Genomic DNA, 25,664 nt, shown 5'->3' on the forward strand with positions numbered 1-25,664 from the left:
ACAGTCAGTTCTTGAAGTTGATGTGTTGGAAGCAAGAAAAATGGGCAAGCGTAAGGATCTGAGCGACTTTGACAAAGGCCAAATTGTAATGGCTAGATGACTGGATCAGAGCATCTCTAAAACGACAGGTCTTGTGGGGTGTTTCCGGTGTGCAGTGGTCAGTACCTACCAAAAGTGGTCCAAGGAAGGACAACTGGTGAAAGGGTCATGGGTGCTCGAGGCTTGATGTGCATGGGGAGTGAAAGCTAGCCCGTCTGGTCCTATCCCACAGAAGAGCTACTGTCGCTGAAGTTCCTGAAAAAGTTAATGCTGGCTATGATAGACAGGTGTCAGAACACAGTGCATTGGAGCTTGCTACATATGGGGCTGTGTAGCCACAGACCAGTCAGAGGGCCCCTTCTCCACCACTGAAATTGCCTACAATGGAAACACAAGCATCAGAACTTGACCATGGAGAAATGGAAAAAGGTGGCCTGATCTGATGAATCATGTTTTGTTTTACATCATGTGGATGGCTGGGTGCATGTGCATTGTTTACCTGAGGAAGAGTTGGCACCAGGATGCGCTATAAGGAAGAAGGTAAGCCAGTGGAATAAATATGATGATGTTCTGTGCAATGTTCTGCTGGGAAATCTTGGGTTCTGGCATTCATGTGGATGTTACTTTGACACGTACCACATACCTAAACATCATTGAAGACCAAGTACACCCCTTCATGGCAACGGTATTCCCCGATGGCAGTGGCCTCAGGTAGTTTTAGTGTTTTGGCTGATCAGTGTGAAAGAACGTATCCAAGAGCTGTCAGGTGATTAAGTTTGTATTTCTTTATTCAGAAGTAACGGATGACTGTGCAAGGGGTGGAATAATTTTAGAGGGAGTTGGAGGTATCATGTACACTGGATAAATGTTTTACAGCAAAAAAAAAACAAAAAAAAACATCTGATTAAGATGATGGGATTGTTTTAATTGATAGTCAAGTCAGGTAAATATTATTTTATTAGCCCAATATCACAAATTTGCCTCAGGGGGCTTTACAGCAATACAACATCCTATGTTCCTTATGTTCATTTTCTTAAATAAGGCTGTGACACGTTCTTGAGATATCACATTATCATTCTGAGGTACAAGGGACTCCCACAACATGGAAACATTATGTGTAAAATCAGACCTTTCAGCACTACAGAAAAAAGAATTAAAAGTGTTTGACGGATCAGCATCCTCCACTCCATTAACACTGATAAGTTGCTTGGTCTCACTTGCATATTGGTTAATGGAGGCCATTGATTTTATCCCTTGCCAGGCTGCTCCAAGGTCACCACGGCTATATTGTATTTCTATTTTTTCCTGTACTTCATTTTGGCTTTAGCTATTTCCTTCCGCACTTCTCTGGAGACAACCTTTTTCTTGAGAGGATTGCCAGTGTAAAAGATCCTTTTCTTTTTATTAATAACTGATTTGAGCTCTTTGATTATCCAAGGTTTGTTATATGGGTAAGTGACAACCTTTTTATTTGGGATAACTGAGGAGAGGGGCAAGGTCTAATACACATACAAAACAGAATAGCTACTTTCAGATTACAGTTTGTAAAGAGATATCTTACAGATCTAAAAGATGTTGTTTGGAAAGATTTGACAAGCAGCATCTTCAGCGGGACAGCTGGTCTGGGTCTAGACACTGCAATGTTTTTAATGGAGTTTAGTTTGCAAATCTATGTGAATGCCTCCTTTTTATCAAGCACTTTTTAAGACATTAAATGTATTTGAATGGATGAGACTGGAGCCTGCAAGCTCTTTGCACTGGCTAATGGAAGAGCCTCTCATTAATGGGACCAGAATGGATGTTCAAGACAGCACAACACCGGGTCTTATCAGCATGCTATCCACCACTGGAGTGGTCACTGAGGAGAATATTGGATGTATCTGGTCCTGAACTGACCGACACCCAGACCTTGGCTTCTCTTCTTGGGCAGAGAGCTACTCAACAGACCAGGAACATTTTAAATATGTGGATTGAGAGAACTGACAGAAAATTTTAACCAACAGAAATTGCCCCAAACTATGATGCAGGCAATCATATCAGTGTTACTTAAAAAAGAAAAAGATCCCCTAATGTGTGGCTCCTACCGTCCTGTAAGCTTGTTGAATTGCGACTACAAAATCCTTACAAAAATCTTGGCCCCCCGTATTGAAACTGTTGTCCCAACGGTTGTTAACCCTGATCAAACTGGTTTTATACCAGGCAGGCAGTCATTCTACAACATGTGCCGCCTATTTAATGTACTGTACACACCACATTCCGTAGAACAGACAGAAGTAGTGATTTCTTTAGATGCTGAGAAGGCATTTGACCGCATCGAATGGCAATATCTATTTGCTGTTCTAGAAAGGTTTGGCTTTGGTTTCGCATTCCTAGCGTGGGTTAAAATATTGTATTGCTCACCGACAGCTGCAGTGCGGACGAATAATATTATTTCTGATTATTTTTCACTCCATAGGGGCTGCAGACAGGGCTGCAGCCTCTCTCCTTACTTGTTCGATTTGGCAATTGAGCCACTCGCTATAGCTCTTAGGGCAGAGGATGGCATTAAAGGTATCTCACGAGGTGGTAAATTGCATAAGGTATCACTTTATTCAGATGACCTGTTATATATATCCAACCCAATAGAATCTATACCGAGACTATTACTTACCCTGGATAACTTTGGTCGCCTGTCAGGTTATAAGATAAACTATTCAAAGAGCTTGCTTTTTCCGATTAACCACACTGATAGAGACTACTCTAGCTTTCCATTCAAACTTGAACATAATGTATTTACATATTTAGGAATCAAAGTCACTCATACAATGGGGAGGTTATATAACCATAACTTTAAAACACTAATAGAACGAACAAAACAAGATTTTAAAAAGTGGTCAACGCTACCAATTTCATTAGCGGTCCGCATTGATATAGTTAAAATGACAGTCTTACCCAGATTTCTCTATCTTTTTCAAATGATTCCCATATTCATACCTAAGACAACTTTTCAACAATTAGATAAGATTAATTTCACCGTTCATCTGGAACAATTCAAACCCCAGGATGAAGAAAATATACTTGGAGGTCCCTAAGGAGACAGGGGGATTAGGTTTGCCTAACTTTATTTGTTACTACTGGGCTGTGAACACTGTAAAACTTTTACATTGGGCATTTACATATGAGAATCAACAGGGTACAGATTGGGTTCACATGGAACTCTTATCCAATCCTTTACCGATATTCACCTCTCCACTACAACATAATCGTAACATACAAATAACAAACCCGGTGGTTAAAGCTTCACTTAGGATATGGCTCCAGTTTAGGAGGCATTTTGGATTAAAGCATGCTAGCGGTCTTTTTCCAGTAGCAAATAATCAATTCTCCTTGCCATCTGTGATAGATAACACATTTCAACTTTGGCATAGAAATGGACTGGTGTTTTTCTGTGATCTATTTAAAGATGGAACATTCGCCTCATTTGAAACACTTACCAAAGACCATAACATACCCAGATCCCATTTTTTTAGATACCTTCAAATCCGTAGTTTTGCCAAGAAAGTGTTTCCCTCATTTCCGTATCTGCCAACCAGGAGCCAATTAGATGTTATTCTAGAGAAGGATCCCTTTGGGGAAAAAACGGGTCTCTATAATTTACACACTGATACAGGGATTGAAACAGATATCCTGGGACAAAACAAAAACTGCATGGGAGAGAGATTTGGGTGTAGAGCTTTCTGAAGAGGCATGGCGGGACAGCTTAACTCGTATTCATACGTCTTCATTGTGTATACGACATGGGTTAATTCAGTTTAAGGTGCTTCACCGTCTTCACTACTCGGGGGACAAGCTTGCCAGAATCTTTCCCACCACAGACCCTGGCTGTCCGAGGTGCAGTCATAGTCCAGCCTCGGTGGGACACATGTTCTGGGCATGCCCCTCCCTCAACAGTTATTGGGGACAGATATTTAATGTATTCTCACATATCTGTAAACAGACCATAAACCCTGATTTTCACACAGCCGTCTTTGGCATACCACCCCCTAACTGTAAGGTCACAACTTTGCAGGCAAATGCTCTAGCATTTGCCTCATTACTAGCACGCAGACTTATCCTATTTAACTGGAAGTCAAATAAAGTGCCATCATTTTTGCAGTGGTTGAGGGAGGTGCTGTCCTTTCTACATTTAGAAAAGCTCCGATATAAAATATGTAAAACCCGCAAAAACTTTACTTTGACCTTGAGTCCTTTCATAGACTTTTTTGAAGGGTTTCCCTTTTATTGAATGTACTTTTTATTTACCTGGTTGTAACGAAAATACTTATAGATATATGTGTACAACTTTATATCGTCTTCAAAAATACGTTTATTATGTGGAATTGGAATAAGAAATCCCTGCGTAGTCCTTTTTTTTTTTTAGCCTTGAGGGGGAGGGGGGATTCCTGCATGTTTATTTTTGTCGTTGTTGTTGTTGTTGTTGTTTGTGTGCTTTGTATACCTGTTCCAAAAAAACTTGAAAATTGGAAAATAAATCTGGCAGTAGGGGAGGCCAAACTGTCAATCTACGATAGCAGGAAGAACAGAGTGGAGAACAGGACAGGGTAGGAAGTACTTCCTGTTTTCATCTCATTGGTAAAAGCCAGAGTTTGGGTTGATTTTTGATTTTTTGGGGGGGGGAATCCCCCCCCTTTCTCCCCAATTGTATCTGGCCAATTAGCCCACTCTTCCGAGCCCTCCCAGTCGCTGCTCCACCCCTTCTGCCGATCCGGGGAGGGCTGCAGACTACCACATGCCTCCTCCGATACATGTGGAGTCGTCAGCTGCTTTTTTTTCACCTGACAGCGAGGAGTTTCGCCAGGGGGACGTAGCGCGTGGGAGGATCACACTATTCTGCCCAGTCCCCCCCCCCCCCGAACACACTCTCCAACCGACCAGAGGAGGCGCTAGTGCAGCGACCAGGACACATACCCACATCCGGCTTCCCACCCGCAGACACGGCCAATTCTGTCTGTAGGGACGCCCGACCAAGCCGGAGGTAGCACAAGGATTCGAACCGGGATCCCTGTGTTTAGATTATATTCTTTTAAGGATGAGTCACATTGGTGATTTTCTCAAAAAGTGGTGCTATAATGATGCAATATGTTCCGTGGCAGGTGATGACGTAATATTTAATTAAGGAGGATGAGAAGAATTGATGAATATTCTCGCATGTCTGTGTGAGTATCCTCCGGGTGCTCCGGTTTCCTCCCACAGTCCAAAGACATGGTCAGGTGAATCAAAGACATGTAGGTCAGGTGACTCAAAGACATGTAGGTCAGGTGACTCAAAGACATGTAGGTCAGGTGACTCAAAGACATGTAGGTCAGGTGACTCAAAGACATGTAGGTAAGGTGAATCAAAGACATAGATCAGGTGAATCAAAGACATGTAGATCAGGTGAATAAAAGACATGTAGGTCAGGTGAATCAAAGTCATGTAGGTCAGGTGACTCAAAGACATGTAGGTCAGGTGAATCAAAGTCATGTAGGTCAGGTGACTCAAAGACATGTAGGTCAGGTGAATCAAAGACATGTAGGTCAGGTGACTCAAAGACATGTAGGTCAGGTGAATCAAAGACATGTAGGTCAGGTGAACCGGCTGTACTAAATTGTATGTATGTGTGTGTGTGTGTGTGTGTGTGTGTGTGTGTGTGTGTGTGTGTGTGTGTGTGTGTGTGTGTGTGTGTGTGTGTGTGTGTGTGTCGGCCCTGTGATGGCCTGGCGGCCTGTCCAGGGTGTCTCCCCACCTGCTGCGCAATGACTGCTGGGATAGGCCCCAGCATCCCCGCGACCCTGAGCAGGATAAGCGGTTCAGATAATGGATGGATGGAGAAGAATGGATTTTAAAATTATGCTCTTGGTTTATAAAGTACTGAATGGTTTAGGGCCGAAATACATTTCTGATGTCCTGCTACACTATGAACTATCCAGACCACTCGGATGGTCTGGGAAAGGTGTACTTGCTGTCCCCAGAGTCAAAGCTAAACATGGAGAGGCAGCTTTCAGTTCTGGAACAAACCTGTATATAAAAGCTGCAGTTACTTCTGACGTGTAATTACAGCCATGGTCAAAGCATGTGATTTGGAATGGTTAAATTGCTACTGTGATTACACAACCTGCTGCCTGGCTGTGTGTGTTGACTGTGTGTGTGTTTGTGATGTGCTGATGGCAGTGTGAGCACTCGAACCTGCCCTCGCTCCGCTGTGTAATCTGTGTCATTCAGTGCTGTTGCTGCTGATGAAATTACAGAATACATTTATGTCACTGTGCCAGTTTGTGTAATATCTGGGTCACTGCTGTGTGTGTGTGTGTGTGTGTGTGTGTGTGTGTGTGTGTGTGTGTGTGTGTGTGTGTGTGTGTGTGTGATTTTCATTTTATGTATACTATATATTCCACAGCAACAAAACATAATGTCGAGGAAAGCAAAAAATAAATTCAACATCGTCAAATAAAACAGAGGATGTGATTATGTTACTCTTCCAGATAACATACATACATACATACATAATGTATATTTATATTATATGTTACTCTTCCACATTGCATTACATATATACATACATACATATATAATATATATTTATATTATGTGTTACTCTTCCACATTACATACACGTATACATAATGTATATTTATATTATCTGTTACTCTTCCACATTGCATTACATATATACATACATAATATATAATATATATTTATATTATCTGTTACTCTTCCACATTGCATTATAAATATACATACATACATATATAATATATATTTATATTATCTTATTCTTCCACATTACATATATACATACATAATATATATTTATATTATCTGTTACTCTTCCACACACACACATATATATACACACACACACAAGCACATATATACATATATATATACACACACACACACACACATACATATAATATATATTTATATTATCTGTTAGTCTTCCACATTAGAGAGCATCCAGAACACATTAATTATACCATCTCTGGTTGAAGTTGTGCTTATAATGCGACCCTGAGAGCAGGATGAGTGGTTGGGATAATCGATTGATGGAGGTCAGCCCACTGCTGACATGGAAACATGGGAGCAGTGATCACTGTGTTAAATTATGTTTTTATATTATGTTATATAGATTATATATATATACATTGTTACATAGATTATATTATAAATATATATAAATAATCAATATTATATGTTATATATTATATATATTTATATGATATGTTGAGCTAGAGTTGTGCTGCTGACATGGGAGCAGTGATTGCTGTGTTAAATGATTTAAAACGTGAATTTTCAGTCTCATCAAGTTCCAGGAATGATTGTTTATTTTAAATCTCTTGCAGGCTGTGTGTCTGTGAAAGTCTGTCTGTTATGTCTGCCCATCTCTCTCTCTCTCTCTCTCTCTCTCTCTCTCTCTCTCTCTCTCGCTCTCTGTCTCTCTCTCGCTCTCTGTCTCTGTCTGTCTCTGTATCTTTCTGTCTGTCTGTCTGTCTCGCGCTCTCTTTGTCTGTCTCTCTCACTCTCTCAGTCTGTCTGTCGCTATCTCTCTCTGTCTGTCTGTCTGTCTGTCTCGCCTCGCTCTCTCTCTCTCTCTCTCTCTCTCTCTCTGTATGTCTCTCTCTCGCTCTCTCAGTCTGTCTGTCTCTGTCTCTCTGTCTGTCTGTCTCGCGCTCTCTGTCTGTCTCTCGCTCTCTGTTTGTCTCTGCCTGTCTGTCTGTCTGCCTCTGTCTGTCTGTCTGTCTGTCTGTCTGTCTGTCTGTCTGTCTGTCTGTCTGTCTGCGTCTGTCTCTCTGTCTCTCTCGCTCTCTCTGTTTGTCTCTGTCTGTCTGTCTGTCTGTCTGCCTCGCGCTCTCTGTCTGTCTCTGTCTGTCTGCATCTGTCTGTCTGTCTGTCTGTCTCGCGCTCTCTCTCTCTGTCTCTCTCGCTCTCTCTGTTTGTCTCTGTCTGGTCTGTCTGTCTGTCTGCCTCTGTCTGTCTCTCTCTCTCTCTCTCTCTCTCTCTTTTCGATCAATGAAAGTGTTGTCATCACCTAAGGCGTCGCTGGTATACAAACGCAGTAATAATAATATTATACACATTAATAATATTATTATACAAACACATTAATATTTTTATACAAACGCAGTAATAATATTATTATACAAACGCAGTAGTAATAATATTATACACATTAATAATATTATTATACAAACACAATAATATTATGCAAGTGCAGAAATAATAATATTATACAAACGTAGTAATAATATTGTTTTACACATTAATAATATCATTATACAAACGCAGTAATATTATTTTACAAACGCAATAATACTAATATTACACACATTAATATTATCATACAAATGCAGTAATAATATTATTATACAAACACATTAATAATAATATTATACAAATGCAGTAATAATATTATGCAAACGCAGTAATAATAATATTATACAAAAGTAGTAATAATATTATTATACACAGTAATATTATGCAAAAGCAGTAATAATATTATTATACACATTAATAATATTATTATACAAACACCTTAATAATATTATACAAGTGCAGAAATAATATTATACAAACGTAGTAATATTATTTTACACATTAATAACATCATTATACAAACGCAGTAATAATATTATTATACAAACGCAATAATACTAATATTATACACATTAATAATATTATTATACAAATGCAGTAATAATGTTATTATACAAACACAATAATATTAAACAAATGCACTAATAATAATATTATACAAACGCAGTAATAATATTATTATACAAACACAGTAATAATAATATTATACAACCGCAGTAATGATAATATTATACACATTAATAATATTATTATACAAACGCAGTAATAATATTTTTATAAAACACAGTAATAATATTATTATACTGTGGGAGTGCAGGAATGAGGAGACGGAGAGATCGAGTCTAGTCAATTCCGTTTACTCGCCACACAAAACGACACCGATACAGCACAATCTCCCCTGGCAACCAGCTAACCGCTAGGCTGCTGCAAACATGGCTCCACCCCGGAAACTCTAAGCAGTGCCTACGTCATCACTCTTAATGTCTGCCTTAAAGGAGCAGCAGCCCCTGCTGAATCTATCCTCAATTGTGTACCACCACAATACACACGCAGTAAAAATAATATTATACACATTAATAATATTATTATACAAACTCAGTAATAATATTATTATAAAACACAGTAATAATATTTTTCCAAACAGTAATAATATTATACAAACGCAGTAATAATAATATTATACACAGTAATAATATTCTACAAACGCAGTAATAATAATATTATACACAGTAATAATAATATTCTACAAACGCAGTAATAATTATATTATTATACAAATCAAGCATTCTGTCTGACTTGCAGTGGTGCCAGCCCGGTGGGACTGCTCCTGACCGCTGTGGTCGCCGTCTCTTACAAGGTGGCTGTTGTGTTTGAAGGGTAAGTTATCCCCTCTGCCCCCCCCACATCTCTCTCTCTCTCTCTCTCTCTCTCTCTCTCTCTCTGTTCACTGCCCATCTCTTCGCTCTCCTTTCGCGTCAGTCGTCTGTTTGTGCAGCTCTTGTACACCACCCGTATGTGTGCAGAGCACCCGCAGCAGCTTCAGGTTTCTGGGTAAAATGATCAGCAGGTTCTGCAGGGTCACTTGGAGGGAGATGTTTGCTTGAGATGATTCTGGGTGCTTCTGCATGGTTACACTGAAAATGATACAAACGCAGGTGAGCAGCAGGATGAAAATGGAGGTCAGGTTTCTGATGAGGACTTCAGTCTATACAGCGGAGATGGGGGTCATATTTTCCTTCCATCCATTACAACTGATGTTCAAGTACAGCTATTGTAAGACGCACCTGCTGGTCAGACTACATGTCCAGGCTAAAACTCAGCTATTGTAAGACTCGCCTGCTGGTCAGACTACATGTCCAGACTCAAACTCAGCTGTTGTAAGACTCACCTGCTGGTCAGACTACATGTCCAGACTCAAACTCAGCTATTGTAAGACTCGCCTGCTGGTCAGACTACATGTCCAGACTCAAACTCAGCTATTGTAAGACTCACCTGCTGGTCAGACTACATGTCCAGGCTCAAACCCAGCTGTTGTAAGACTCGCCTGCTGGTCAGACTACATGTCCAGGCTCAAACTCAGCTCGCATGGCTCTCCTCAGAACGTGTACCGTCACTGTGCAGTGGTTTGGTTTGGCCTACATTCAGAAAAGGCACCACAGCTGTATACACACGATCATGTGGGTTATTATTTTCTATGCATGATGGGCAGAAAACCACGCTCATATAACGCCATGACTGCTGAGGAGACTTCAGAAACAGAAGCTCGAGGGGTTGTCCTCTTCCCACAGCCATGAGAAAGCTTTCTCTGGAAGAAAACAAACAAGAGGACAGCAGGTGTTTTCTGTTCTGTGCAGTGTTGGTTGTGATGGGGTTGAGAGAGAGCGAGAGAGAGAGAGAGAGGTGGGGGGGGGGAGAGAAAGGGTGATGGGGAGAGAGGGAGAGAGAGAAGGAGAGAGAGAGAGACTCATTTGTAGATTTGTTTTGCATTTCTTTGGATTCATACACGTCATCAGCTCACAAACCTGTCACCTCCGAATATATGAAGAAACAAAGTTAAAGGTGCTATATATATAAATATTATGTACATATATACATACAAGCACACACACACACACACACACACGTGTAAAAATCAGTGAGTCAAGTAAATTCTTTGTGAGATGGTGTTTCATGCCACAAACAATCATCAGCTGTCAATGAAGCTACTGTGTCCCCGCCTTTGCCTGCCGCCCAGCCTGCATTGCACCCTACCCCAATGCTCATACCCATGTGTTGTGGGTCCACAGGGTGGTGGTTCCATGTTTTTTTTCGGGCTGGGCCCGACTGGGCCCCATGAGCCAAGGCCCGGCCACCAGGCAGGGCCCTGGTTTCCCTTTTCCGGGGCGAGGTGCTGTAACTCTGCTGCTGTAAATTCATTGGGATTTTTGGGAATCGCTCTTAGTCTGGCCCCTCCCCTGGGACCAATTTGCCTTGGGAGACCCTACCAGGGATTATTGCCCCCGACAACCAACTCAGCTCCAAGGATCACCGGGACACACAAACCCCTCCACCATGTTAACGTGATGATTCTCGGAGGAGTATATATATAGTTCAGACATTAATATAGCAGCAAACAAGTATTTCATGTGTAAAGAGACAGTGGAGTAATGGCGTCCTGAGCACAGAATGAGGTCCCACCTTGAGTGTGTGTGTGTGTGTGTGTGTGTGTGTGTGTGTGTGTGTGTGTGTGTGTGTGTGTGTGTGTGTGTGTGTGTTGCGATCACAGCTCCTCTGTTCTGTGTTTTGGACGTCCGGCCATGTGTGCGTGTTAGTGCATGTTAGTGCTTGTTAGTGCTTGTTAGTGCGTGTTAGTGCTTGTTAATACATGTTAGTGATTGATAGTGCTTGTTAGTGCTTGGTACTGCATGTTAGTGCATGTTAGTGCATGCCCGTGCTTGTTAGTGCATGTTAGTGCATGTTAGTGCTTGTTAGTGCTTGTTAGTGCATGTTAGTGCTCAATAGTGCATGTTAGTGTTTGATAGTGCATGTTAGTGCTCGATAGTGCATGTTAGTGCTTTGTAGTGCATGTTAGTGCATGTTAGTGGTTGATAGTGCATGTTAATAAACTTAATAATAATAATAATACACTTTATTTGTATAGCACCTTTCATACATAAAACAAAGTGCTTTACATTAACAACAAGGGAAACAATAAAACTCAACAACAATACAGATAAAATAAGTTAAAAGTAATAAAACACAGACCTAGGCAAAAAAATATAAAACAAGGCAAGAAATAAAACCACAGTACAAGATAAAAAATAAGAGTAAAAGAAATATAAAGTGGAATTAATTATAAGCAAGAGCATAAAAATGGGTCTTGAGCTGATTCTTAAAACTATCTACGGACGTTGCTTCTCTTATTTGTTGGGGGAGTCTATTCCAAGCCGTTGGTGTATAAAAACAAAATGCTGCTTCGCCATACGTTTTGTAGTTCATTTTAGGGACATTGAGCAGGCCAGCACCCGAGAATCTAACAGAGCGGCTCGGAACATAATCAGATAAGCAGTCAGATAGGTATGACGGTGTTAAACCATGTAGAGCTTTAAACACAAGGAAAATAATTTTAAAATCAATCCTCAATGCTACAGGAGGCCAGTGTAAAGATGCTAAAACTGGGGTAATGTGATCGCTCATCCTGGTTTTTGTTAAAACCCTTGCTGCCGCATTCTGTACTAGTTGCAGCCTATCAATACTTTTTTTGGGGTAAACCAGTAAGAAGTGCATTGCAATAATCTAGACGTGAAGACATAAAAGCATTCGTCACCTTTTTGGCGTCTTCCAGGGAGAGGTAGGGTCTAATTCTAGCAATATTTTTTAGGTGAAAAAAAGGCACCCTTTGTAGCATTGCTGATATGTGATTTAAAATCCAACTCAGAATCAATGATGACACCCAGGTGTTTTACTACTCTCTTATTCTGTACAGCCAGACTTCCCATTCTACTTGATATCATTTCTCTCTGTGCATTAGGGCCTATAATGAGAATTTCTGTCTTGTCTTTGTTCAATTTGAGAAAGTTTTCACTCATCCATTGTTTAATACTAGACAGACAATTCATCAAGGGATTGAGAGCATTGTGGTCATCTGGCGCTACAGATAAATATAACTGAGTATCATCAGCATAAAAATGGAAATTCACTTCATGATCACAGATAATTTTCCCAAGCGGCAGCATGTACTGCAGAACAATAAAGGACCAAGAATGGAACCCTGTGGAATACCTGACGAAATTACATGTTTGTCTGAGACATGGTCAGAAAGACTAACAAAATAGCTTCTGCCAGTGAGATATGTGTAGAACCATGATAGGGCAGTGCCTGAAAGGCCAATCAAATTTTCAAGGTGGTCTAGAAGTATATCATGATCAACTGTATCGAAGGCAGCCGTCAGATCAAGGAGTAAAAGAATGGAAACATTTTTATTATCAGCGCCCACTCTGAGATCGTTGACTATTTTTACAAGCACTGTTTCAACACTGTGTCCTTTTCTAAAACCGGACTGAAATATATTATGAATCTTGTTTTCATGCAAAAACCCATCCAGTTGTTAAAACGCTGCCTTTTCCAAAATCAGAAAAGGCAGATTAGAAATAGGCCTATAATTGCTCAACACCGATGGATCAAGATTCTTCTTCTTGAGTAAGGGCTTTACTCTAGCTGTTTTCAGTGAATCAGGAAAGATACCCAATTCTAAAGAACAGTTTACAATATCCAAAACATACTCAAACAAACTATCTAAGGCCTCTTTAAAAAAGGCAGTGGGAATTGCATCCAGAGAGCAGGTGGATGACTTCATCTGCAAGATGGTTTTATGAAGTTCCTCTTCACTAATTTTGCAGAACGAAATTAGATTTCCCCGAGAGTCGTTATTCGTACTTTGACTGTTTGGATTAACAACCTTATTCATGGTACCTGCTCAGATATTAATGATTTTATTATCAAAGAATCATGCAAACTCGTCACATTTTGATTTAGATGCAGGGCATAACTGCTCATGAGACTGGGGAGGATTTATAAGTATTGATTATGGGAAATAAGACTCTGGAGTTGTTCCTTTTTTCATTTATAATGCCAGAGAAATAAGCCTGACCTGCGCAGTGCAGAGCTTTGTTATAAACAAATGTAGATTTTCTAAAAATCTCGCCATGGATTGTAAGCTTACCTTTTTTCCATATTCGCTCTGCTCTATGGCAATCCCTCTTGAGCAAATATATTGGCTCAGTCTTCCAGGGTATTACTGTAGTCTGTGATTTTTCTTGGTTTTCATAGGAGCCAGGATGTTGAGAGCTGACTCTAGTTTAAAGTTGAAGTGGTTAACTTTATCATTCACTGAGGAAATATCAGCTGACAGATGAAGACTGCACAGGTGATGAGAGAAGTTATTGACTGCAGAATGACTAAGAAAACATCCTTTAATGATACACTCTGTGTTGTTTTTTGCTAAGTCAGAGACAATCATGTGAAAAAACAAACAGTAGTGATCTGATAAATCAGTATCAACAATCTTGTCAACAGCAATTTTCAGGCCTCTAGAGATCACTAAATCTAGGGTGTGGCCAAGGTTGTGAGTTGGCCCAACAATATGTTGAATAAAATCAAAGGAAAGCAGAAGCTGTACAAACTCCATAGCTTTGCTGCCCGATGCGTTATCCACATGTAAATTAAAGTCCCAAGAAATTAGAATTCTGTCATAATTAGTAAAACAAATTGAAAGTAGTTCTGATATTTCAAGTAAAAATAAGGCTGTATGCTTTGGGGGCCGATAAATAGTAACCAGTAACACAGAAGATTGACTTTCCAATAAGATCGCCTGATACTCGAAGGATGAGAAACTGCCTAAATGCAAGCGATTACATTTAAAAAACATCTGAGAAAATGGCTGCCAGTCCTCCACCTCTCTTACCCTCACGTATAGAGTGTATGAAACTGTAGCTTGGAGGAAAGGCTTCAGCTAGAAGGGCAGCTCCATCTGAACCAAGCCAAGTTTCTGTTAGAAGAATAAAATCTAGCTGCTCCTCACAGATAAGATCATTTATAGAGAAGGTCTTATTTGCAAGTGCCCTGATATTTAACAGAACCAGGTTTAGCTTTTTATCATGGCTGGGCCTTTCTACAGGGCCAAGACATTTCAATGGGGCCAAATAAGACTCTGCTCAAAACACCCTTTGCCCTTGTCTCCCTATTTGAGATGACAGTCTGAATATTACATACATCCCAATCCTTATGTCATTTAGCTAGGCACTGTCCGATGTTGCAGCTGAGCACAATTTTTCGTTTGGGTGGAGGCCATCCTTTTTCAGCAGGAGGGGTCTCACCCAGAACAGGTCAAAGTTATTTACAAATTCAAGAGCAGTAGCTGTGCAATAGTTTTGTAACCAGTGGTCGAGGGCATAAAGTCTAGACCACCTCTCACATCCTCTCTGGCAGGTAGGGAGGGGGCCAGAAACAACAATCTTAAGACCCAGGTCTGAAAGGGAAGAAAACAAATTAAGGAAATTATTTTTTAAAACCTCAGACTCACGGTCTGAGGTTAGTGCATGTTACTGATTGTTAGTGCATGTTAGTGCTTGCTAGTGCATATAGTGATTGTTAGTGCATGTTAGTGCTTGTTAGTGCATCTTAGTGCTCAGTAGTGCATGTTAGTGATTGTTAGTGCATGTTAGTGCTTGATAGTGCTTGTTAGTGCATCTTAGTGCTCAGTAGTGCATGTTAGTGATTTTTAGCGCATGTTAGTGCTTGTTAGTGCATGTTAGTGCTCAGTAGTGCATGTTAGCGCTTGTTAGTGCTTGATAGTGCATATTAGTGCATGTTAGTGATTGATAGTGATTGATAGCGCATGTTAGTGCTTGTTAGTGCATGTGAGTAGCTAGCGTTAGCAGGACGGCTAGCAAGCTAATAATTACATTACATGGATTTGGGTCACTCAGTAGATCGTAGAAATAGCTCCTTACCAAGCTGAATATGTTACTAACGTTAACAAATTAACTCTAAAAATCAACATTCCCACCAGCGAAATAGTCAAGAACCCGAAGGGAGGGGGAAAGTCTGTCTTGTTTCTGTCTGAAATACTGCTGCTGAATGTTGTATATAGCACCTTTAAGGCATTTCAGCAAAAAACTTGGAGCGACAAGAGTTTTTATATGTGCTGAGCATCACCTCCCTGTCACAATGACCTCCTCGAGTCACTCAGCAAGAACCACATGTCTTGCTCAGGGCGGAGCAGTGAGATGAAGACTGGCAAATGAAACCTACTATGTACCACATGCAATACACACATGTACAAGCACACACACACACACACACACACACACACACGCGCGCGCGCATACACGCACGTGGGTCCTGGCACAGACTGGTACAGTGTTTTATTGCTCCATGATGTGTTTGCTCTGCTGTGTTTGCAGACCTTTCACTGAGGACATCTATAGAGAGAGAAGTCTGCGCTGCAAGCACAAATGATTCCCATTCCACACGCCTCCAGCTCCGGGTTGGGCCAAGGACTCATGCATCGTCATGTGGACAGACTGCAGACAGACAGACAGACCGACTACCAGACAACCTGGATCAATAAACCCCTCAGGATGAGGACTGAAACCAATGGACAGGAACAGGAAGAGGGGATGGTTGAAATAGACCTGTGGTTCACTGCTTCTTCTTGGAGGGGGGTAAAACGGATGAGTCACCCTGAGGTTCCTATACTTTCCTCACATCCTGCTGAACATGTACATCTTTCCAAAGTGTAAAAGTGTTCAAATGTCTGACTGCTGCGATGTCACTGAGCATTTGTACATGCAGACTAATAACCCCACCGTAAAGCATTTATTCTGTACAAACAAGCATATATACATATATATATATATGTGTGTGTGTGTGTGTGTGTGTGTGTATATATACATATATACTGTCTCAGGGTACGGTCAACATTGGAAGAATCATAATACAAAGAAACCACCTGGATTTTTGCACCTTGATCTTTCAGTTTGTTAGCGCATTAAAAAACACTGGGTCGACTTTCTTTCAGTTTTTTGAAACTCCACCTGACTGGTCAGCCAGCAGCTAATGGATAACTGTTTTAACAAGTTTCTCCTGATTTCTGCAAGTCAGATATGTCCTCAGATCTACACCTGACATGATGTACCTGGGCTGTAATGTCCGGGTCAGAGTCAGGGTCCAGGTTCGGGGCAGGGGCAGGGTTAGCCCAAGGCCAATATATCAAATCTTAATGTGAGAACACGTTTTAGGGAGATGTGACCACCAAACAGCTGTGAAGTCACTTGGGTCCCAGTAAACTGAGGCAGGCAGTATATTTTGGGCATTATACAGCCACACTGTAAAAGAAACTGTTGCTTTTACGGTAACAAGCTGGCAGCTGTGGTTGCCAGAACTTTGCCATAATAACTATGGTAGAACTTCTTCTACTACTTTTCTCCTATATATTACAGTATATTTCCATTATAAAAACAATGCAAGAGTAGTTAACGGTGGAATAATGTATTTTTTCAGAAAAGAGATGTAAAAATGATTGTTGTTGGGTTTTTTTTCTTTAACATTGTCTCACTAAGACAGAAACTGTATTCAACCTATTTAGAGTTTACAGTCTTTTACTGTCATGGTTTGACAGTTTTTCCACCGTAAAATCTACAGACATTTTTTACATTGCACACACACACACACACACACACATAATAATATATATATATGTGTGTGTGTGTGTGTGTGTGTGTGTGTGTGTGTGTGTGTGTGTGTGTGTGTATCAACACGGATACAGGAAAAAAAGTTTTAAGGCATAGCAGTGACCAACTCCATCATGAATTCTCATCACAAACAGAACAGAAAAGAGAAGACTGGGGAGAAGAAGGATGGTTTTTAATGGGATCATAAGTTATAGTTCTCATCACAATCAACAGAAAAGAGAAGACTGGGGAGAAGACAGATTGTTTTTAATGAGATCATAAGTTATAGTTCTCATCACAAGCAGAACAGAAAAGAGAAGACTGGGGAGAAGAAAGATTGTTTTTAATGAGATAAGTTATAGTTCTCATCACAATCAGAACAGAAAAGAGAAGACTGGGGAGAAGACAGATTGTTTTTAATGAGATCATAAGTTATAGTTCTCATCACAATCAACAGAAAAGAGAAGACTGGGTAGAAGAAGGATGGTTTTTAATGAGATCATAAGTTATAGTTCTCATCACAATCAGAACAGAAAAGAGAAGACTGGGTAGAAGAAAGATTGTTTTTAATGAGATCATAAGTTATAGTTCTCATCACAATCAGAACAGAAAAGAGAAGACTGGGGAGAAGAAAGATTGTTTTTAATGAGATCATAATTTATAGTTCTCATCACAAACAGAACAGAAAAGAGAAGAGTGGGGAGAAGGAGGGTTTTTAATGAGATCATAAGTTATAGTTCTCATCACAAACAGAACAGAAAAGAGAAGACTGGGTAGAAGAAAGATTGTTTTTAATGAGATCATAAGTTATAGTTCTCATCACAATCAGAACAGAAAAGAGAAGACTGGGTAGAAGAAGGAGGGTTTTTAATGAGATCATAAGTTTTAGTTCTCATCACAAACAGAACAGAAAAGAGAAGACTGGGTAGAAGAAGGTTGTTTTTAATGAGATCATAAGTTATAGTTCTCATCACAAACAGAACAGAAAAGAGAAGACTGGGGAGAAGAAGGAGGGTTTTTAATGAGATCATAAGTTATAGTTCTCATCACAAACAGAACAGAAAAGAGAGGACTGGGTAGAAGAAGGAGGGTTTTTAATGAGATCATAAGTTATAGTTCTCATCACAATCAGAACAGAAAAGAGAAGACTGGGTAGAAGAAAGATGGTTTTTAATAAGATCACAAGTTATCAGCCTGAAAACATTCTAAAGAGGACTTTGGAAAAAAGTCTTGTCATGTTGCTTTTAAAAGCAGTGGCAGCTCATTGATGGCCTTGTCTCCAGTTGTGGCTCTTTAATCGTTCACCGGTGATAAAAGCTGAAGTTGTTAATTTATTATTATATAGTTATTTATATTTTATAATTATTTACAATTTATAGTCCTGACAAGTCACAAGGTGAATGCAGCGGATGACCATAACATTCTGTTGCTGTACACATGTACCCCCTTAGCTAGTTAACAACTGACTCTGTGAGACTTTGCTACACGTGTACCCCGTTAGCTGGCTAACAACTGACTGTGAGACTGTCGCTACACACATGTACCCCATTAGCTGGCAAACAACTGACTCTGTGAGACTATCGCTACAGACAGACACCCCGTTAGCTGGCAAACAACTGACTCTGTCGCTACACACGTGTACCCCGTTAGGTGGCTAACAACTGACTCTGTGAGACTCGCTACAGATGGGTACCCCGTTAGCTGGCTAACAGCTGACTCTGTGAGACTGTCACTACAGAGACTGTTACTGCATTACATTGCATGACATTATAGTCATTTAGCTGACACTTTTATCCAAAGCGACTTACAATAAGTGCATCATTTAACGTAGGAAATCAGAAAAACTACTAGTCATCAGAGGTCATAAGTGCATCTAAACAAGCATCTAAGAGCAAAACCAGTGCTAAAGTAAAAGTGCAAGAAAGAGATTTTTTTTAAATGAGTGAATACAATAAATGCTAAGAACAAGTAACAGGGTAGTAGTTCTTGAAGAGGTGAGTTTTCAACCTGCGCTGAAAGATGGGCAGCATCTCTGCTGTCCTGACATCAGTGGGGAGTTCATTCCACCACTGTGGGGCCAGGACAGAAAAGAGCCGCGACTGGGTCGATCAGCAGCAGGGGCCTCTGAGCGACGGGGCAACCAGGCGTCCCGAGGCAGCAGAGCGAAGTGGTCGGGCGGGGGTGTAGGGCTTGACCATGGCCTGGATATAGGAAGGAGCTGTTCCTTTCACTGCCCTGTAGGCTAGCATCAGAGTCTTCAACAGGATGTTAGCAGCTACTGGGAGCCAGAGTAGGGACATGAGAAGGGGAGTTGTGTGGGACAACTTAGGGCGGTTAAACACCAGACGAGCTGCAGCTTTCTGAACAAGCTCCAGAGGTCTGATGGCTGACGCCAGGGCGCTAGCAAGGAGGGAGTTGCCGTAGTCCAGTCGGGAGATGATCAGAGCCTGGATGAGCACCTGTGCCGTCTCATCGGTGAGGAATGGGTGAATCCTCCTAATGTTACAGAGGAGAAATCTGCAGGAGCGAGCAACTGATGCAACATTTGCAGCAAACGACAGTTGGTCGTCTAGGATCACACCCGGATTCCTCGCAGTCCGAGTTGGTGTCACCACGGTGTTGTCAATGGTGATGGCCAGGTCTCGGTGCAGGTAACCTTTCCCTGGGAGGAACATCAGCTCTGTCTTTTCCAGATTGAGCTTTAGATGGTGTGTCGCCAGCCACTCTGAGATGCCAGTCAAGCACGCAGCAATGCATATCTCTACATGTGTGTCAGAGGGTGGAAAGGACGAGATCAGCTGGGTGTCATCGGCATAACAATGGTAAGAGAAGCCATGCGAGCGAATAACAGAACCCAGGGATGTCGTGTACAAGGAGAAAAGGAGAGGACCCAGAACCGAACCCTGTGGAACGCCTGTAGTCAGTCTGCGAGGCTCCGACACAGATCACCTCCATGTCACCTGGTAGGAGCGATTGGTCAGGTAGGATGCAAACATTGGGAGTGCAGAGCCTGTCACACCCAGCCCATCGAACACTACAGACAGGTACCCCGTTGGCTGGCTAACTACTCGGAACCACAGTAAGTTGAATCAGTTCATCTGGACACAATGCTTAATGACGTTATCTGAGGTTTAGGGGTGTTTTCCTAAGAGTACATGTCACCATCCTACAATGCTGTGACTGCAACATTCCCCAGTCCTGTGTGAACAGTCCACATGACCACTGTAACTCTAGTTAATTGCCAAATGCACCCATATATGCATATGACACTGGTCGTTTGTTTGGGTGGTTAGGCCACTGTATTGTTTATAAGGGTGGGGATACCTGCAGTCACTAGATTGTTTATAAAGGTGGGGGTACCTGCAGTCACTGTATTGTTTATAAGGGTGGGGGCACCTGCAGCCACTGTATTGTTTATAAAGGTGGGGATACCTGCAGTCACTATTGTTTATAAGGGTGGGGTTACCTGCAGTCACTGTATTGTTTATAAGGGTGGGGATACCTGCAGTCACTAGATTGTTTATAAAGGTGGGGGTACCTGCAGTCACTGTATTGTTTATAAGGGTGGGGGTACCTGCAGTCACTGTATTGTTTATAAGAGTGGGGACACCTGCAGTCACTGCATTGTTTATAAAGGTGGGGATGCCTGCAGTCAGTGTATTGTTTATAAGAGTGGGGACACCTGCAGTCACTGCATTGTTTATAAAGGTGGGGATGCCTGCAGTCAGTGTATTGTTTAGAAGGGTGGGGACACCTGCAGTCACTTTGTTGTTTATAAAGGTGGGGATCCCTGCAGTCACTGTATTGTTTATAAGGGTGGGGGTGCCTGCAGTCACTATTGTTTGTAAGTGTAGGGGTAGGGGCAATGACACAGCTCCTACCCTGTTCTCCATTTTCCTTTCTGCTATCCTCCATCTTACGGGTAAACACCTGCCACAAGGAATCAGAATCATGTACAGAACCGACGGACAACTCCTGAACATCAACAGATTCAGGGCTAAAAGCAGAATCACCACCATATCCATCATGGATCTGCAGTATGCTGACGACAATGCCCTTGTGGCCCATTCAGAAGAGGGCCTACAGCGCATTCTGGATGCTTTTGCCAAGGCATACAAGCAGCTTTGTTTGGATCTTAACGTAAAAAAGCCCCGGATCCTCTACCAGCCACCACTCAACACAAATAACCCTGCTTTACCCCCAACTATCTCTGTTGACAAACCAGACTGGAAAATGTGGACCACTTTACGTATCTCGGAAGCCTCCTATCTTCCAAAGCTAACATGGATGAGGAAATACACCACCGCCTCAGTTGTGCCAGTGTGGTTTTCTTAAGACTGAGGAAAAGGGTCTTTGAAAACCACAACCTCCAGGCCAGGACAAAAATTCTAGTCTACAGAGCGGTAGTGTTGCTCACCCTACTGTATGGATCAGAATCCTGGACCACATACAGCGGGCACCTGAAGGCACTAGAGGCACATCATCAGAGGTGCCTCCGAAAAATCCTCAAGATCACCTGGGTAGATAGACGCACCAACACCAGCGTCCTGGAGGAGGCTAACATTCCCGCTATCACTGCCACCATCGCTCAACACCAGCTCAGAAGGACTGGTCATGTCATCCATATGCCTGACTATGGCCTTCCGAAACAAGTCCTATACTCCCAGCTTCTCACAGGACAGCGGGTCCCGGGAGGTCAAAAGAAAAGGTATAAGGATAACATCCAAGTGAACATCAAAAAATGCCACATACACCCTAAGCCCTGGGAGGACACAGCAACCAACAGGGCGACCTGGAGAAAACTTGTCTGGGAAGGAGCTGCACTATATAATAACGATCTTCACCATGCTGCAGAAGACAAGCGCAGACTCAGAAAGGAGGTAGTTTCCACCAAAAAGGCCCAAACCAATCCCACGACTACCACCACCCACCCCTGCCCACACCGCACCAAAATATGTGGCTCCAGGATTGGCCTCTTGCCCACCTGAAGATCCACAAGGACAAAGAAGGAGGACAGTCATACTCGACCCTGACTGATTGTATGATTGTATAAGGGTGGGGGTACCTGCAGTCACTGTATTGTTTATAAGGGTGGGGTACCTGCAATTAGTGTATTGTTTATAAGGGTGGGACACCTGCAGTCACTGTATTGTTTGTAAGGGTGGGGACACCTGCAGTCACTGTATTGTTTTTTAAGGGTGGGGACACCTGCAGTCACTGTATTGTTTATAAGGGTGGGGTATCTGCAGTCACTGTATTTTTTTTATAAGGGTGGGGGTACCTGCAGTCAGGTGATACTGAAGAGGTCACTTAGATGATGATGAAGCATATCATATCTGTCAGTAAATGTGGCATCCAGATGAACTGAAGCACCTTTCTGTGGTTTCATGAGCTGGACTGGACTACTTTCTGTGGTTTCTTGACCTGGACTGGACTACTTTCTGTGGTTTCCTGGCCTGGACTCTTGAGCATCAAGACACGTAAGTAGAAATGCTGATGTTGTGCTCCGAAAAATGTTTAAAAAAAAAAAAAAGAAAGAAAAGAAAATAATCAGACATGCTTGCTTGTGGACTGCCACAATCCGACAGTGACAACAGAAAGTACTGGATGAGCTGACGTACTTCCTGTAGCCCTCTAACTTGTAGACCACAAACAATTTTGCTTGCTATGACTGTGTCAACAGCCATCATTGTGCTACGTTTCAGTTGTACTGGTTCAGTGTCTACGTTTAGCTATTCAAGTCGACCTTCCAAGATGAACGTTGAGTCACTCTGCGTGTCGAGTAGATGCACTGGCTTGTGCATCCTCAGTGGCTGGGTTTTCCGGATGCACTGTATATATATCTATTTTTTTTTACATGATAATGCTGGTCACGTGTCTTGGATCCTGGACTTTTCCGATGGCGTCTGGACTCTGCTTGGCATCCTGCACATCATATTCTTCATACATTTTATAAGGCCATTATAATTGTGTTATCCTCTTTGCGTAAACACAACATCTATTGCACGCTGTCCGTCTTGGGAGAGAGATCCTCCTCTGTTGCTCTCCCTGAGGTTTCTTCCTGGTTTTTCTCCCTGTTAAAGGTTTTTTTTTTTTAGGGAGGTGTTCCTTATCCGATGAGAGGGTCTAAGGACAGGATGTTGTGGTGCTGTTAAGCCCACTGAGGCAAATTTGTAATATTGGGCTATACAAATAAAATTGATTTGATTTTATTATGGGACAGCCCTATGTTCCTCAGCCCTATGTTCCCTCATGAATTGAAGTTTTGAAGTTAGAGCAAGGGAACATATGGCTGAGGGAACATAGACATACTCCCTTCGGTGACATAAACTCGGGACGTCCTGTTAAATGTAGTTTTAAAGTAAATGTAGTTCCGTCTTGATATGCACAAGACCAAAAGATAATTTGCAACAGTGGAACATCCCAAAAACAGTTATTTTTCTCTCTTCTATCTTTTAATGCAAAGTGCATTTTTAATTTTGTTCTGACTCTTATCGCTGCCAAGCAGTAGCCTGGGGGGGATGTTGCGTTTGGTCATGTGTGTGTTTGTGTGTCTGTCTGTGGCCAAGCTCGCTAACTACTGGACCTATCAGCCTGAAGATGTGTGTGCAGGTTATGACTGTATGACGAAGAACCTCTCGTGGTTGCGGTGATTAAAACCTTTTAAAAAACGTTTGTTCTCGCTACCGCCGCTCCCTCTCCTCATTCACTCTCTAGCTCGCTCGACCCACGCTGCTCCCCGTCACTGCCTGATCTGAGTCCTGCGTATGGTTGACTCAGATCAGGCAGAGTGTCAAAACAGGTATTCGGGTATGAGTCTTGAAAGTAAACAAGAAGTGGATGGTATTTCGCAAGCCAGCACGACATTCACTGCTGAGCTCAGCACAGGAGAACTGGAGGAACACTGATGAACCGATAATAATAACCTCTGTCTTTATTTTCATAATATGATAAAGCTGGCAAGCCGCTTACGCCCATGCATGCGCAACTCACGTCTACGGTTGACTTGTATTGGCCAGCGACCTGATCAAGAGTTATTAAAAGAATTTTGATTATCCAAAAAATGTGAGTTATAAAAAAAGCACTTCCTCTATGTTACAGCCTAAACAGGAAGTGTTGCATATTCTTGTCACTGCCTGACCCGAGTCAGCCATAACTGTGAGTCGCGTATGTGTGAGCGTAAACAGTTTCCCTAGCTCTATTATGAAAATAAAGACAGGGTTAGGGTAAGACCAACACGGTGGCATAGCAAACCTTTTCTTTTTGGAACATGCAAGTTCGTAGTAGAACTGGTTGCATTCATGCGAGGGTCCACCTAGGAGGTTGCACATCCACAGACTGACAGGTAAAAGGTTTTATCAGGTACATTTTTTAGCTTGAGCGCTGCATATGAAACACTTTTTTTTCTTTCCTCCCATAGTTCCCGTTCAATCGACTTGGGCACTGCACAAGAGTCTTATAATGACAGGAAAAACACTGATTTTTTTTCCTCCTCCCCCGTCCTTATGTGCGTGTATCTGCCCACTGCTAATGTGCCATATTACTGGGCCTGCCAGCCTGATCGTTTACTTTACACAGTTATGACTGTATGACCAAGGACCTCTCTCTCGCTCGTGGTTACGGTGATTCAAAACCTGTTTTATACCACAACTGAGTGCTAACTCATCAGCTGGTCTTTCTTCTAAGTCCGAGCACCATAATACCATATTTCCTGGACTATAAGTCACTGTTTTTTACTTGTCTGGCTGGTCCTGCAGCTTATGTCCTAAAGTGACTTATACAGTTTCATTTTGTTGGACCGACACACTGCATTTCAACTGTGGGCACTAGATGGCGTTGTTTAATCGTGTGACTCAACTGAAAATACTCCACCATATAAATGTGACTTATACACCGAAGTGACTTACATATGGTTTTATTCCTGTGTGTTTGCTGAGTGCGACTTATACGGGACGCAGGGAGTGCCTCTGTATTTCCCTTCTCCTGGTAGGAGAAAGAAGGGTGTGTAAATGACCCATATAATTTTGTCATAATATTTTTTATTATTATTGATTTGTATGGTGCTCATTATTGATTTGTATTTGGTGCCTAAAGTACAGTCCTGATTGATATATTAACAGCGAATTACACTTCTTTTTGTTATGTGACCTTTATTTTGAAAAACCCTGGTCTCCCATGATGCTGTGCGCTGCTGTGAGAAAAACGGCAGAACAAAACTCAAAGTTGAACACGATGGTCATGTTCGCTATGCGCAGAACGAATTCACAACTTATAATTAATTGATCATCATCATTTATTTAG

At 41.7% G+C, this 25,664-nt stretch overlaps 1 protein-coding gene across 2 annotated transcripts in view; it reads left to right on the top strand.

The window, feature by feature from the left end:
- pemt (phosphatidylethanolamine N-methyltransferase) overlaps window positions 1-16,798 on the top strand; it is a 79,765-nt gene extending 62,967 nt beyond the window's left edge. The window contains exons 6-7 of one of the 2 annotated variants that reach the window (XM_056297479.1): window positions 9,454-9,528; window positions 16,095-16,798. In XM_056297479.1, the coding sequence (XP_056153454.1) occupies window positions 9,454-9,528; window positions 16,095-16,149 (130 nt within the window). In that variant the 3' untranslated portion in view covers window positions 16,150-16,798. The remainder of the gene's footprint in view (window positions 1-9,453; window positions 9,529-16,094) is intronic. The other variant, XM_056297480.1, reaches the window with a different exon arrangement.
- Window positions 16,799-25,664: the final 8,866 nt, after the last annotated feature.

This window comes from Lampris incognitus, chromosome 17 (genome assembly GCF_029633865.1).
Source record: "Lampris incognitus isolate fLamInc1 chromosome 17, fLamInc1.hap2, whole genome shotgun sequence".
Lineage (NCBI taxonomy): Eukaryota > Metazoa > Chordata > Actinopteri > Lampriformes > Lampridae > Lampris > Lampris incognitus.